This window comes from Orycteropus afer, unplaced genomic scaffold (assembly GCF_000298275.1).
Source record: "Orycteropus afer afer isolate SDZICR_OR568_19922 unplaced genomic scaffold, OryAfe1.0 scaffold00005, whole genome shotgun sequence".
Classification (NCBI taxonomy): domain Eukaryota; kingdom Metazoa; phylum Chordata; class Mammalia; order Tubulidentata; family Orycteropodidae; genus Orycteropus; species Orycteropus afer.
The window spans coordinates 1,214,155-1,230,564 of record NW_006921592.1 but is presented as its reverse complement, the minus strand read 5'-3'; the positions used below and the strand labels follow the sequence as shown (position 1 = coordinate 1,230,564).

The 16,410-nt window shown below is 41.4% G+C and overlaps 1 protein-coding gene across 1 annotated transcript in view; it reads right to left on the bottom strand.

Annotated features, from left to right (window-relative positions):
* The window catches only part of MAMDC2 (MAM domain containing 2), a 184,925-nt gene that overhangs the window by 74,777 nt on the left and 93,738 nt on the right, over positions 1–16,410 (bottom strand). The window contains exons 5-6 of the mRNA XM_007938422.2: positions 16,101–16,238; positions 809–1,065 (exon numbers count right to left, since the gene is read on the bottom strand). Coding sequence (XP_007936613.1) covers positions 809–1,065; positions 16,101–16,238 — 395 coding nt within the window. The remainder of the gene's footprint in view (positions 1–808; positions 1,066–16,100; positions 16,239–16,410) is intronic.

The following is a 16,410-nucleotide window of genomic DNA, read 5'->3' as shown; positions in this document are numbered from 1 at the left end:
TTGCTTCCCTGAATTTTTTAATTTTCTGCATTTGTATTTATCACTTGTCTAACAATTCAAAATTTAAAACCTAAAGTGTCAAGCTTTGGTTCAAATTAAAGTCACAATAGTAAGTTTATTTCTGATTTTGTGGTAAAATTTATACTGTAAAGGGGAACATAAGGAAATAAGTAACTTTTTTTTTTTCTAGAAAGACAATTCTTTCAAGTAAGAGAAGCTTCAAAACTCCTTTCAAGGAATGGAAGGTTCAAGAATCAGTTTTCCTGAGAAGGCTCTGGTCTCCTCTTTACAACTGCCCAAGATCTTAGTACAAGGTTTAGACGGAGAATGTGCCCAAGACGTCTAGTTGCCTAACTAACATTTCTACATTTATCCTGATTAAAAGCCTCTCCTGCTAGAAAATGAGGTAATAAAAGAGAAACAACCAAAACCCACTGCCACTGAGTCAATTCTACCTCATAGCCACCCTATAGGACAGAGTAGAACTGCCCCCATAGGGTTTCCAAGACTGTAAATCTTTACAGAAGCACACTGCCTCATCTTTCTCCTATGGAGCAACTGGCAGGTTTGAACCACCAACCTTTTGGACAGCAGCCCAATATTTTAACCACAGTAGCACCAGAGCCCCCCAAAAGATAAAAGGAGAAAAGAATATTCAAAGGAAGAAGGAAAGTGGAGGAGGCCAAGGAAGGGAAAAGAAAGGTTAAGATTGAGACACCGTAGAAAATAAGGAGTGTGGAATTTGTATAGAATCCCTTGATCTCCATGCCTGAGGGCAGTCAGGGCTGGGCACACCTGGCTCACCTACCTCCATGGGATAAGGCGCACTGAACTCGACCTCTGCGAGGTTCCAGGCCGCGTTCCCTGGATTGTTCATTTTCCAGATCTCCTCATAAAGGCCAGTCGTATCCCGTGTATAAACGGAAAAGATATTATCATTTCCCTGCTGGAGTTGGTAATAAAATGACAAGCAGCCAGACATGGGGGCTGTGGTCATCGGGGAGATGAGCTGAGCCACTTCCTGGAAGTGCTTGACGTAAACTGAGTCCACGTACATGTAGTGACCTGAAAGAATTACACAGAGAAACAGCATAAGACACACCAGGGTATTTTCAGAGAAAATGACATGTCTTCATTTACTTCAAGGGCTATAATAGCACAGACAGCTAGGGGCCTGGAAGAGGTCTTGAGGCAGAGTGTTGGTGGGGACAAAAGAAACCTGCTGCTAGGAATGCACCTGAGAGAGAGAAGAACACAGTTGCTGCACTGGCTAGAAGCTGGATCAATTAGCAGTGGAGAGGCCAGCCAGGAGGCTAAAGGCAGAGGCCTACAGGGCTGAGAAGGGGCTTCAGGACCAAGAGCCTATCCTGAGTGGGCCAAGAGAAGGTCTGTCCTAGGGGCTGAGAGGAGGTCAGCATGCCCAAGAAAGGGTATGCATGGTAGACGGAAGGGCTTGCTTGCTTGCAAGACTGAGAGGAGCCAAGCAGGCTGGCCTGCACTGAAGAAGGGAGGGATGCGCTCTCCACTTTCAGGGAGCTTTTCAAACCTTGCCTACATGCTTGCTGATCCTGAGTCGTAGCTTATTGATCCTGATCCCAAGTTGTACCCTGTTACTTCCCTAATAAATCACCTAACTGTAAGTACGGTCTGTGAGTTCTATGTGGTCATTACAACGAATTATCAAACCCAGCAGAGAGAAGTAAGGAGTGCTGTTGGGTGGATGGCTGATGTCAGAATTGGTAAAAAGGCTGGAGAGTAGAGATATATCTGGCCACTACTTCAATGAAATCAGCTTGGGGCTGATGGTGATTCTTCTTCTGAAGTTAGAGGGTGTCAGGCACTACTGGAACATTTCACCATGAGTTGATATATGTTGAAGGTGGGTGATGGGAACATGGGGATTCATTGTGCCATGCTAAATACAGGATAATAACTACTTTTTTCTAAATTTTAATTTTAGTAAAATATATACACATAAAGGGGAAAATCTATTGTATGTAAAGAGTTTGACAAATTTTCACAAATCCAACCATGTAAAGAAGCAGAACATTATCCCAGCCTTCTCTGAGTGACAGGAGCTCTGGTGGTACAGTGGTTAAGACATTCAGCTGTTAACCAAAAGGTTGGTGGTTTGAACCCACCAGCCACTCCATAAGGAAAAGATAAGGCAGTCCGATTTTGTAAAGACTGATGGCCTTGTAAAGCCTATAAGGCAGTTCTACTCTGTCCTGTAGTGTCACTATGAATCAGAATCAACTGGGTGGCTGTGGATTTGATTTTGGTTTGGGTCTTTGAATGATAAGACTTCTAACAGCATACCACCTGTCCTTAAAAGGGCAAAGGACTTTTCTGTAACTTCTTTTACAATTAAAATAGTGTTACCCCAGTATGTTTTTTGAGTGAAACTAGAAGATTCTGAATTCAAACTAATTGGAAATTGGTACCTTGTTAGTAGAACATATAGGTCAGTTAACGTTGCATATGAGGTGAAGATTTTGGAAGGTTGACCCTGTGATACCACTCTTGACAAGGCCTTGGTGGCGTTTTGGTGGCCTGGGGAAACCATGTGACAAAAGCAGGAGAGCCTGGGCTTTGGCATTGAAGAGTCTGAATGCTGCTGCAACTTTTATTAGCTCTGTTCCCCTGAACAACTTGGCCTCAATTTCCTAATCTCTAGAAAGAGAATCAAAGAGTTTCCTCATAGAGTTGATAAGAGTATTAAATGAGATTATGTATGTTTAGCTTGTGCATGGCCTGTTACAATTGCCTAATATAATTATACAGATTATGAAATGAAGTAATGCCATTGATGAATGTAGTACCATACTTGTCTCATAGTTTGTTTTATACACATGATACCTCTTACTATTAGCAATTTTGTGTCAATTTATTTCAGTTGCAATGACAGAGAGGTGCTGTACAATGTAGCTTCAATAGAATGGACTTGCTATTTACAAGGTCAGAACAATGAAGGGTTTGGTATCTTTGTTTTTATTACAGGCATATCTTGTTTCATTGTGCTTCACTTTATTGTACTTTGCAGATACTATTTTTTTTTTTTTTTAAGGAATTGAAGGTTTGTGTCAACCCTGCATCAAGCAAGTATATCAGTGTCATTTTTCCAATAGCATGTGTTCACTTCATGTCTCTGTGTCATGTTTCGGTAATTCTCACAGTATTTCAAACTTAAGCATGCTATTGCACACTTAATAGACTATAAAACCAAAACTCCCTGCTCTTGAGTCAATTCCAGTTCATAGCAACCCTATAAGGTTTCCAAGGTTATGTATCTTTTTGGAAGCAGACTGCCTCATCTTTCTCCTACAGAGTGGCTGGTGGATTCAAAGCAACAACCAGCCCAATACTTTAACCACAGCACCACCAGAGGTGTTTTAATAAACTATGGTATAGTGTAAATATAACTTAAATATGCACTGAGAAACCAAAAAATTCGTGTGATTCACTTCATTGTGATATTTGCTTTATTGTGGTGGTCTTGACCTGAACCTGCAGTATCTCTCAAGTGTGCCTGTACATGGGGCCTGGTTAATAACCATTTATTTCTCCTCAGCAAAAGAGCAGTATGATATTAGGAAGACTACGTTCATTCATACACTAAACATTTACTTTAAGCCTAGCTCACTGCCTGGTATATGGTAGGCCTTCAACAAATGGTTATTCAAAGCATGAATAAGATCTCAGCATGGCCCTCACACTGGCAGAGGGAAAGATGAACAGATCAAAGCTCACTTTCTCCTCATAGAGTATTGTCCAACCCTCTGAATGTTCTCTCTTGTTTGGGTATCACTATTCTTACCATCTCACCAAGTCATGTATCTGTGAATAAACATCAGGACCAGTTGTCATCAAGTTGACTCTAACTCATGGAGACCCCACGTGTGTCTGAGTAGAACTGCCCTCCACATAGTTTTCAATGGCCGATTTTTAGGAAGTAGATCACCAGCCCTTTCTTCCAAGGCATCTCTGGATGGACACGAACCTCTAACCTTTTGGTTAGCAGCCAAGCTTGTTAACTATTTGTACCACCAAGCAACTCTACACAACTGTGAATAAACAGATCACCGATTCAGATGCTTAGAGGAGCCGGCCAAGTTGAGGATATGAGTGAGGTGATTTAGGGCAGGGAGATAATAAACCAACCCCAAACCAAACTCACTGCTGTCAAGTCGATTCCAACTCATAGTGACCCCCCCTTGGGTTTCTGAGGCTGTATCTCTACGGAAGTAGATTACCCATTCTTCCTTCTGAGGAGTAGCTGGTGGGTTTCACCCACCAGACTTCTGGTTAGCAGTCAAATACCTTAGGCACTATGCCACCAGAGCTCTCAGGGAGAAAACAGAGAGTGATAAACCAGTTACTATCATTTGAAATCATATTTCACCAACAATGAGAAACAGGAATCAAGCTTCTCTTGAAAAAGCAGAGAATCTGATAGCAGTGAGCTTACATTTTCATGCAGCAATAATCAGCTGGTGGTAAAGTGCCATGGCCCCTTGGCTGGGTCTATGTTCTTCTGCCAACCATTGAGCTGACAGCCTCCGCTCACAGCTGGTGACATCCAACCCAGCGCTGCCCATTCTTCCCAAAGAAGCTCCAAATCCAGATTTTATGCAAAATCCATCCATTTTTAAATGATGCTCCTTCCTTCCTGCCTCCTGGCCATAATTTTTTAAACTTTATGTGCACTGAATTAAACATATCTGCAAAAGATACAGCTGATGGAATCACACTTTGCAACTTCTGGGAAGGGATTTTAAAGGAAGGATCAGAATGACAATCTGACTTGACAGAATCAAAGAAATTCCTCTCTATTTCAAGCTCGAGTGCCCACTAAGGCACTCCAAGTGGCCAGCCGGCCTCAACTACAACATCTAGTAATCCCTTGGATTAGAAAAAGAACTTCCAGGGCAGTTCCGGAACTTTTGTTTTCAAACAATGTGGCTAACCAGTATTCTCCAAAGATTGCCCTTGGCTTGGCCACATACAAAAGGCTTGCTCCGACTCCACAAGGAACGGAAAACTCATGTGATCAGTTAGCCTCTATAACACTCCTCTGTTCATTGAGAACTCAAATCAGTATCAAAGTCAAGATGACGAATTTAAGTCTTACCAATGAAACAGAATCCAGCTGTAAGATATTCCACAGAGGGTGCTGGGTAGAGGAGAGTTATAAGACTTTATTTTCTATTCTCAAGACCTTACTATGGGGCCATGGGGGTGGGCTGCTCAGACCCTCAAGAGGACCATGGCTACCTCACCTTTGGATCTACAATCATGCCCATTCCAAGGCCATGCTACTGCAGGCAGCTCCTGGCCAGGGACCAAGCATAGGAGGGCTACTAGATCAGGGCCATTCTGCCTGTCATTGGGCTCCTCAGCAACTCCCCACCAGCCTGGCCTATCTTCCTTCACAGGTGGCAGACTTGCATTCTGTGTAGAAGGCTCTCCCTACCCAGGGCCTCATTATGACTTTCACGGGCCTTGGGCTCTTTTGCTGTCATAGGCATCTCCTCCATAAACACAGACTAAAAATTATATTTTATGACTACATTGATATAAAGACAATATATTTCAGGTGGAATCCATTATTATATATTAATTATTATTATTAAGGTATTCTAGAAATCCTATGGGGTTTCTACTCTCTCACATGGGGTTGGCATGTGTCAAAAATTGACTCCACAGCACACAATAACAATACCATTACTCATTTTTCCTTCTGATTTGAAAATAAATTAAAACATTTTCTGGACCCTAAAAGGGCCAGTGCTCCTAGCACTGTGCCTCCTGTACCTCATGAGTAATTTGGCCCTGTGCCCACCTATTCCAGCTGCATCCCCCTTTATCCTCCACAACCATCTCCCTCAATGAACCTTTTTCCCACCTCATTCCTGCTGACTGTCTGCTTCTTGGAGGACTCAAACTGACACAGTCAGGAAGAGGGAAATCACTTTCAGGGTAAGGAGAATCCCCAGAGATCCTGGAAGACTCACAGTGAATCGGGGAGACTTCACAAATCAATCCACCTGAAACAATTCATTCCTCTTCCTGAGTGTATAACAACTGTTGACTTAGAGAAATTTCCCACACCCCACCCTCATAAATTCTTCCTTATAGTTGGCAGTATCTGATGCTGTTAGGTGCTAGTGAGTTAGGTCTCGCTCATAGTGGCCCTATGCACAACAGAATGAAACACTGCCTAGTCCTGTATCACCCTCAAAATCTTTGCTATGTTTGAACCCACTGTTGTGCCCACTGTGTCAATCCAAGTAGGATATCTGATTATCTTTGAAAAATGGCTTCTCACTTGCTGCGTGGACAGTATTTTAATCCCTGAATTTGCAACTTTAAGGGTCTCACTAACAACTCATGTACCTGACACTAGGCCAAGTGAGCCACAATCACATTTCTGACCCAAAAAATATCCAACAAACACAATGCGACCTCCCCAAAGTGAGTCAGAGAGGCTGCTGGGAATAAGACCAGGACTGCTGAATCAAGTCTGATATGCAACCACTAGACCAGACCACATTCTGTTGCCTCCTTTTCCTTCTCAGTCATTCATATGTTGCCAAAGTTTGGTACTACTTGTCCACTATCTGAGTAATACTAAGTATCTCACTGGGATACATAAGATGGCTCATCATGACTTTTATCATTGCAGTTGAACAGAAAGGGATGATTCAGAAATCACCTTCTCAGGTGTCTGCCCCAGGAGGCAGGCTGGAGGACTGACAGCAAGCCTAGGTTGAGAGTGTCATCAGGTACAGGCTCCTCTGCAGAAGACAGCCAGTGGTTGGGGTGAGTGAAGGTGACATCTTGTGTACCTTTCCAATGGGAATAAAGAAAGTTGACTGGAGTCCTTAAGAAATTATGCCTAGTGTCTGATTTTATAAAAATTTGCTTGACCCAATTCAATGAAGCCAACCCAACCATGTGGCTCAGAGCCTCCAGAACTTGTGGGAGAGGCATTTTTGTCAGTTTTTCCAGGTTTAAGTAGGATGAAATTAGATATAGCTAGACCTTAGCTAAGGAGCTCTGGTGGTGTAATCTCTAAGGCACTTGAATGCTAACCAGAAGGTTGGTGGTTCAAACCCACCAGCCACTCTGCAGAAGGATGACTGGGCAATCTACTTCCATAAAGATTTACTGCCTCAAAAACACAAAGGGGGTTGCTATGAGACAGAATGAACTCAATGGCAGTGAGTTTGGTTTTTTAGGTTTAGACCTTAGCTGGACAAGATCCTGTAATCAATCAAATCCTTGGAGATCCTGAAGGCCACAGAAATTTTAAAATATTGAAATGAAAGAGTCTATGAAGGGGGCCTAACACCCATCTGTCAGTTTATTGGACTGAGGTGGCCTACATGTTGCTATAATTCTGGAAGCTTTGGCACTTGTATTTCAAATACCAGCAGGGTCACCCATGGTGGTCTCAGCAGAACTTCCAGACTAAGGCAGACTAAGCTACCTCCGTGTGTCAAGGTAAGAACTGTGTTTCTTAGTGTTTTCAAGGCTGTGACCTTTTGAAAGTGGAAAGCAATCTACTTCTGAAAATTAGCCAGTGGAAATTTTATGGATCACAACAGAATACTGTCATATAGAGTGCTAGAAGATGAGCTCCTTATGTTGGAAGGCACTTAAAATACACAACAAGTGCAAGGATGGACTTAAGTAGCCAATGATCATGAAGACGGCACAGGACCAGGCAACATCAGGTTCTGTTGACTATAAGGCTGCCATAAGTTGGAGCTGACTTGAAGACAACAACAACAGCAATATGAACAGGGCAATGGATTTCCCATAAGATTAAAAATTGAGAAGTTATTGCTAGTTACTTAATATCAGTGCTATTTTGCCATTTTCAGACTGGAAGCAAGTCCATTATTCTTGAATTCTGGATTATACACAAAGAGACTTCAATTTCAGGAAAAAAAAATCAAATTTAGTTGAAAGATCAAAACTTGTGGTCCTGTCAGTCAAACCTCAGCCCCCTACTGGAATAATGCTTAAAGTTATAGTGCACAGACACCTGCTTCTGAGGGGACTTCCTGCAGCAGCCTTCTGTATCACCTAGACATTTCATTTGGAACCAGTGACCCTTGGTAGTAAGCTGTTCCTTCTTGAATGAGGAAAATAACTTTTAGGGAAGTCCCTAAACTTTTATTTTCAAATAGTCTGACTAACCAGCATTCTCCAATGATTGCCCTTGGCTTGGCCACATACCAAAGGCCTCCTCTGACTCAGTTGTGATTCAGCCCAATTGGCCACATTTGTACTTTAGTTGCATTGTCTGCATCCATGCCACTGGTTGTCTGGACAAGCTGTCTCCCCAGTAACGGAGAAAACTTGGTCTGGAGAAACATATGCCAGATGGAAGCATCCACTGGTCTGCTGTCATTGTGAGGAGACAGCAATCAAAGACAGCAAGTTATCGTGTCTGATGTCCAAGTCCATGAATCCGGCAGTTGACTTTATGCTTTAAGTTTTAAGGGTTTGGGTAACTTTTACTAAAGTCTTTTTAAACAGCTTTCAAGGAGACAGTAAGGTAGACATTAACTGGGATGTTTAGTCTCTGCTAAGACCCCAAACCAAGAACAATATTGTTGGTGTTAGGTGCATTGAGTCAATCCTAACGCATAGCAACTGTGTACAACAGAACAAAAACACTGCCTGGTCCTGCACCATCCTTACAATCAATTGCCATGCTTGAGCCCAATGTTGCAGCCAGTGTGTCAATCCATCTCATTGAGGGTCTTCCTTTTTTTCACTGACCCTCTACTTTAACAAGCAGGATAACCTTCTCTAGAGATTGGTCCCTTCTGACATGACCAAAGCAAGAGAGATAAAGCCTGGCCATTCTTGCCTCTAAGAACTTCCTCCAAGTCAGATTTGTTCATTCTCCTAGCAGTCCATGATACATTCAATATTCTTCACCAGCACCACAACTCAAATGCATCAATTCTTCTGCAGTCTTCTTTTGTTCATTGTCCTGCTCTCAGGTGCATAAGGCTATTGAAAATACCACTGCTTGAGTGAGGTACACCTTAGTTTTCAAGAACAATAGGTAACAACAACAACAACAACCAGTTGCTGTTGCATCTCCTCAAACCCATGGCAACCCCAGAACTGTGTTTCTTAGGGTTTTCAAGGCTGTGACCTTTTGAAAGTGGATTACTAGGCCTATCTTCTGAGGTACCTCTGTATGGGTTCAAACTGCTGACCTTCCAGTTAGTAGTTTGTGCCACCTAGGACACCTAGGACCAAAACCAAATAAATTCATTGCTGTTGAGTCAATTCTGACCCATAGCAACTCTATAGGACAGAGTGGAACTGCCCCATAGGGTTTCCAAGGCTGTAATCTTTATGGAAACAGTCTCTAATATCTTTATCCCTTGGAGCTGCTGGTGTATTTGAACAGCCACCCTTTTGGTTAGCAGCCGAGCACTTAACCACTGCACCACCAGGGCTGCAAAATCTAGAAAAAGTAAAGTAGGATTCCCCATTGGCCATGAGAGAAATGGGCAGTGTTTGGCCATCTACAGTGTGAAGGGATCAACTTCAGATTAAACAGCAGAATAAATCTTCTATTTCCTTTCCTTTCTATCCCCCATCTGTTCTATCCCCCATCAATCACTATTTCCCCAACCCTGGAGGTACCACAGGCAACGGAGTGAGTGGGGAAAGAGGAGGAAAAGAGCAAGGTGGAGTAGCATGAAAAAAGAAAGCACAAACCCTTCTCCCCTGCTACTCTGTGGTCTGGTGTGGGAAAAGATTTGAAGTGGATGAGACATTGGAGTTTTTACTTGATTGAACTTAATCCCTGAAAATGAGGCTATTTGCTAATACCTGAAAGTGACGGAAAGGCTACTAAGTCATCCAAGGACAGGGAAGAAGATACAGCAGAACTTGCATAAAGGCAATGGTAAAAATAATAAATGATAATAAAACTGCTTTCAACTTGAACCCTACTAGTGCTTATGCAATGAACTGAACAGATCAATGTAGAAAGTAAATGAATAGGTGTTCAGATGACACTTGAACTCAATCCAAACCGAAATGAGAAAGTGTCATGAGCTATGTATGGAAAGATGATCTATCCATTTCATGGTCTTTGAAGAAATAAAATAATTCTGATCTTACTTTACTTTTGAAACCTTGTCTACTTCCTTCCTAGTGGTACCATAAGCAGGTTTGCTTTAGAAGATCCCTGCAAAGGAATGATTGCCCTCATTCTTTTTCCAGCAATTATCTTCTTTTTGCTAAAGCATAGAGAAAACAGTAATGATCTGAGCTGTCAGTAGGTTATCTCCTGAAAGATTTAATTCACTTCATAAAATATTAACAATGAAAAAAAAAACATACATGATGAATCAGAACTGAGTAAGAGGCTAAAATCACATCATGTCCGGTATTCCAAAGATGTCCTACCACAATTCTTACTGTGTTATTTTAACCATTTCCATCATCAGACTAGCATTTGGGGATATAGAGCTCATTTAAAAAAGAAAAAGCAACTCACTGTTCTGAATAAACTTTCAAAAACACACAAGCAATTTAGAGAAAATCATATCCTCATCTTATTTTTCATATATTACATTCATTGCTTCCTTTTCTGTAACACAAAAACCAGAGCCCTCCTGCAAGACTTCCCTCAACACTTGGGAACTCTGAAGTCCCTCAGCAGCACACAGCCTCCCTTCCCCCTGCTGTTCTGTTCTCCAGTTTTCATCTGAAGGCAAAGGCATAAGCTGCTTCTGTTGTAAGAATGAACACAAGAGGAGTCTATAAAGAGCAAAATCGGCTTGCTGTGGGCAGATGGTTGAACCACTTAATCTTTGCTACTGAGATTGATAGAGCTCAGGGAAAATTAGTATGCACAGCAAAAGGCAGATGGAATAAGAAAGACAACTTTACTCTCTTTTAATGTATTGGCTTCATCCTTCCCACCCCTCAAAAGGAAGTTTGGACAAATCATTGAGTTCTATGGAAGAAATCTTTTAAAATAAAATATTTTAGAATCTGCAGAGCTCACCTTTTTTTTTTTTTTTTTTTAGCCCTCTCCTATATGGGGGAAAAGTCTTATATAGGACTGTTGGCATGAGTGTGTGTGTTTATGTGTGTGTGTGTATTGGGAGGGAATGAGCCTTTGGCTCACCAACAGGCAAAACATTAGTCCTAAAGGCTAACAGGCAATCAGAATAAATAGTAGAGAAAAGTTGGCAGAAGCCGGTGGAATGTAGGCATCCAGGCTCATGATCATAAGTAGAAACATAACATAGGGCCTGGGGGCAAATGGAGACCCTGGGAAGTTATGAGAGTGCCCACAGTAACATAGCTGTTTGATAAGTGGGCCTGGGTACAAGCATTCTAATTCCTAGCCTGACACTGTTTTTCTACCCCTTTGAAAAAATTTTCATTGAGATTTGGGTGAAAGTTTACAAAGTAGATTCATTTTCTATTCAACAATTCATACATGTTTTGTTTTGTAACATTGATTGCAATCCCCACAATGGAACAGCTCTCTTCTCATTTTTTCCATGTGTTCTTCTTTCCTATGCATTCCTGCCCTCTTAGCTTTCTTCCAGCACCAATGCTGCCCTTTTGATCCCACACGGCTGATGGTTCTGAGTGCACCTTCTCTTTAATATGTCTTGTAAGGTTGTTCTGGTTTTTAAGAATTCCCCTAATTTTTGTTTATGTGGAAACATCCTAAATATCACCTCATATTTGCTGGATATATAATTCTAGATGGACAATTTTTTTCTTTCAGAGTTTTATAATATCATCTCTGATATTTCTGCTGAGAAATCAGAGCTTAGTCTTATTGGTTCTCCTTTGAAAGTCATGTTTTCTTTTTCCTGGGCTACTTTCAGGACTTTTTGTCTTTAGTTTTTGAAAGTATGATTGATAGATCTTGGTGATTTTCTTTTGGAATCTATACTATTTGGGGTTTGTTGAGCTTCTTGAATGCATATCTTCTCATCTTTCATGATATTCAGGAAGTTCTCTTCCAACAAATTTTTGACAATTTTCTCTGTGCTTTGTTTTGTTTTGTTTTTGTTTCTTCCCGTTCTGCAATTCTGAGCACTAAAAAGCTATTCCTCTTGATGGTGTCCCACATAATTCTTAGCCTTTCTTCCTTTCTTAAAATTCTTTTTTTTTTCTAATTGTTCTTCAATCAGATCATTATTAAGAGATTTGTCTTCAATTTCACTAATTCTCTCTTCCATGGATTCAATTCTATTTTGCCCTTTCAATACATTATCAATTTCTGAAATTTCAGAATTAATATTTCAGATTTCTATTTGCTACTTTTGCATGGTTTCTAATTTTCCATTTTTTTAAAAAAATTTGTTCTTCTATTGTCATCCTGAATTCTTCTAGAGTTTTGTCTGTTCTTTCCTTGAGTTTGTCTATGATTTCCTTGGTGTTATCCTAGCTTTCCTTGATCTCTTTCTTTATTTGCTGAAAGCTCCTAAATACAAATCTTTTGAAATGCTTTTTAGGTTGTTCTAATACCATTTCTTCCTTTAGAAGATTTTTTGGCTCTGTATTTTGGTTACTTGCATGAGCCATTTTGTCCTATTGTGTGTGTGTGTGTGTGTGTGTGTGATTTGAAATTGTCTGTTGTCTCCAAGACATTGTGTTGTTACTGTATCAATTTATTGACTATATGTTGGTTTCCTTCACCTGATTTTTTGTTTTGTTTTAATATATCCAGACAATAGGTTAGACACGCTATTCTAGTTGCTAGTTAGGCAGCAGTGGAAGCATGCACCACCTCTTTCCAGGTGGATTTTATAGTGGGTTGGAGTGTGGGCACAAGGCTCTGATCACTGGTCATGTAGAACAGCTGAGGCCAGGGTGAGCAGGTGTCAACTGCCATTTGTTATTGATCCAGTGGTGCTGGAGCAGGTGGTGGTACTAGCCCACTGTATGGGTTGGCAAGTGTGACAAGTACAGCTGGGTAGAGTTGCTGACTCCTGACTAATGAGGAGGAAAAGAAAAAGAAAATAAGGGAGGGAGGAGGAAGAAAAAAAGAAAAAAAATTTAAAGGGGAGAAAGAAGGAAGAAATAAGGAAAAAAGAAAAAGAAAACAGGGAGGGGGAAGAAAAAGAAAAAACTGAATAAATAGAGGGTGGGGGGAAGAGGAAAGAAATAAGAAGAAAGAAGAAAAAGTGGCACAGCATCAGCACATGCTCCAACTGCCAAACATGCAGATGCACCAAGTATGGCTGAGTAGTCACTGACTCCCATCAATGGGGGAAGAGATAGTAGGGGGGAAGTGGGGAGAGGAAGAAAAGAGAAAGAGAGAGGCAATGAGGGAAGAAATAAGAAGAAAGAAATAGAAAAAAGAAAGGAAGATAATGGCATAGCACCAGTGCATGGTCCAGCCACAGATGTCTAAGGTGCCGGCTTGCAGCATTCAATCTGCTGCAGTGTACCTCAGGGCACTGGGGGGAATGGAGTGATGGATAGGGAAAGACAGTGGGTGGGAGGACAGATGTGGGCTGAGTGGAACCCAGGTGAAAGAGGGGCAGTAGGGGGAGGCTTGACCAGACACTGGGTGGGTGGGGGTGGGAGAATTGCTCCTCTGGTCACTAGAAGACAGTACTAGATAAAGGGGGTGATTACACCTCTCTGGTCCCTGAACACCAATGTGGGTGCTGGTGCAGTCCTTGGCAAATGAACAAGTTATCTGGTTCCTGCCCCTATCGAAATGATGCTTGTAATAATTCAAAATGGCTACCCTGTGCTGGACCAGTTGGCAACTCACTGCTTCCTGTGTCTCCTCATCCACTGTTTTCATTCCAGTTCTTCTTCTAATCAGCATTATCCTTTCATTTGAAGCACAGGGGTCCAGGATTGTCATCCATATCTGTTTCACTTGGTTTCTCAGCTCTTTGTTGTAGAAGGTCTGGGTAGTGTATCTGCCCAGTCTGCCATCTTGGATCCTCCACTCTCTTTTTCCACTTCTTGTTGACACAAATATGGTTAGAATGTTCTATGGTCACTAAGGAGTGTGACAAAAACTAATGGTGATGTGATCTTCAAAAAATGAATTGTATTCAGTTAACATAGTCAAATGAATACTAACTCACAGTTCTGTTGCCCCTCTCAAGAAATATGTGTTCTCCCCAGCCAACTGGTCCTTGCCATCATTGAGTATGAGAAATTACATGCATTGAATCATGACACTGGTTACTCAGAGGACTTGACTTAGGAACTGATTTTCAAGTGAATTGGAAAAAGTTCTCTAACACCTCCCCATACTTAAGCTTCTACTTCTGTTTAACAATGACAATGACACAAGAGATTTTAACACATCCATCTTTCAAGTTTCTCTCTTCTTACATTAGATTCTTAAGATGTAACAGAAGAGCAATCGCAAAATTAGCCTACTTCCATAAATTAATTAAAAGTCATCTGGCTTTTTTTTTTTTTCCCCACGAAACTCCAAGAGATAGTTAGTTGCTTTATTTGGTTAAATAATGGGCCCAAGATGTACTGGTATGTTGTTGTTTTGAGTGGACAAAGTTGTTTGTCATTTTTGAAGTGCTTATACATATTCATAGGAGTTCTGGTGGTGAAGTGCCTAAGGCACTTGACTGCTAACCAGAAGGCTGGCAGTTCAAAACCATCAGCCTGTCTTCGGAAGGAAGATTGGGGAATCTACTTCCATAGTGATACTGCCTCAGAAACTCAAGGAGGAGTCTCTATGAGTTGGATCCAAGTCGATGGCAGTAAGCTTGGTTTTTTTTGGATGCAGATTCCTGGACTAATTTTTCACCTATGTATAGTACTCCTTTTAGTGTGATTTCTACAGTGACAACAAGTGGAAATGGGCTGTGTATCTTTAAGGCTGGAATATTGTGTACACATATGGAAACCCCAATCATTTGTCATTTCCAAAAGAAAGAAACTTTACTTTTAGAAGAAGAAAGTAAAAGTGTTTTGCCTTTTTCCAATCTTAGTTCCTTCTGTAAGTGACCCCAAAGGTATACAAAGAAATGGTTTCTAGGAACATTCTTTTGCTCTCTTACTCTTATTCTTTTGTCTACTATCTTTTAAGATCATCACCACCAGATTAATCCACCAAAATGCACTGCTGTGATAGCATCCACCCTCTGCTCAAAGACCTCCAGTGGATTCCCACTGCCTTAGAATTATAGTTCAGTTTTATTTCTTGGCATTCAAGATGTTTTAGAACTTGCCCTTCCATTGCTTCCTCAGCCATATCTCTCCCCCACCTACACCTTTAATTGACACCACTGCAGCATTGCTTCTGCCATCTCCTGTTTCTGCCTGTCAAAATCAAATGCGGTTTATTTTACCATGTCTTCTAAAATCTCCCAACAGTAAATGATTAAATGACTTAAGTGATTTCTATCTATTTCCAAATACCCAGTTGCCATAGAGTTGATTCTTGCATTTTCATATGGCAATAATTAATTGGCATGAAGTTGTCAGGCTGTCCCCTTTGTACAGAGCCCATACTCTCTAGTTTGCCATAGCCCTCACCCAACCCATTTCACTTGCTTGTACTATCTACTTACTCCCCCCCCGCCACCAATAGGATATTGAATCTGAAGCTATGAATATAAAGGAGACTTGGCCACTAGGGGGCCCCACTGCATACCACATACAGGATTTATCAGCTGTATAGGCTCACCTGATTGCCACTTGGGAGGTTCTGACATTCAATCTAGTTTTAGTGGAAAGTAACCGGGGATTATTCCAGCCTTATCTTTAGAAGGAAGAAATATTGAACAACAGACAATAATGATAGCTTGTGAAAACGGCAAAGCCAGGTCATAGGTGAAGAAAAGAAAAAAGTTAAAGACCTGGGTGGGCTTCTCCTTAGCTATGGAGTTCACATCCGGTCTGCTGTTTGTCTGTATCTCGTGGCTTATTCTTCTCTACTTTTCTGCCAGACTTTTGGGTCCCTCCTCACCCTCCTCTTCCCTGTCGTCTTTGTTGAGAGAAGCCACAGTTAGGTCAGTGCAGGAGGTAGGAGGAGATGGCAGAGACAAATAGTTATTCTGGGAAAAGGACTCCATTTGTTCCCAGCTTACCCAGTTCACTCTTGAAGGTGTGATCTTGGGGAAGGATGGAGGGGGCGTTCCGAATATTTCCTCCTCCAACAAACCAGTTCACATTGGGATTCCAGCAGTTCACAAAACCACAGAGATGGTTTTCTTCAAAGTCACATTCTAGCAGAAGAAAAATAAAACACACTTTATGGAGACACAGTCATACCTAGGGAATGTCCATACTCTCTGCAGCATTCACTCTTAGATATTAGGTATTTTTCTATGTTCCTTTGACCACTGAAAATGTATACCAGGACCACCACCCCCCTCTCGGGGAATATTGGCCCAAGAA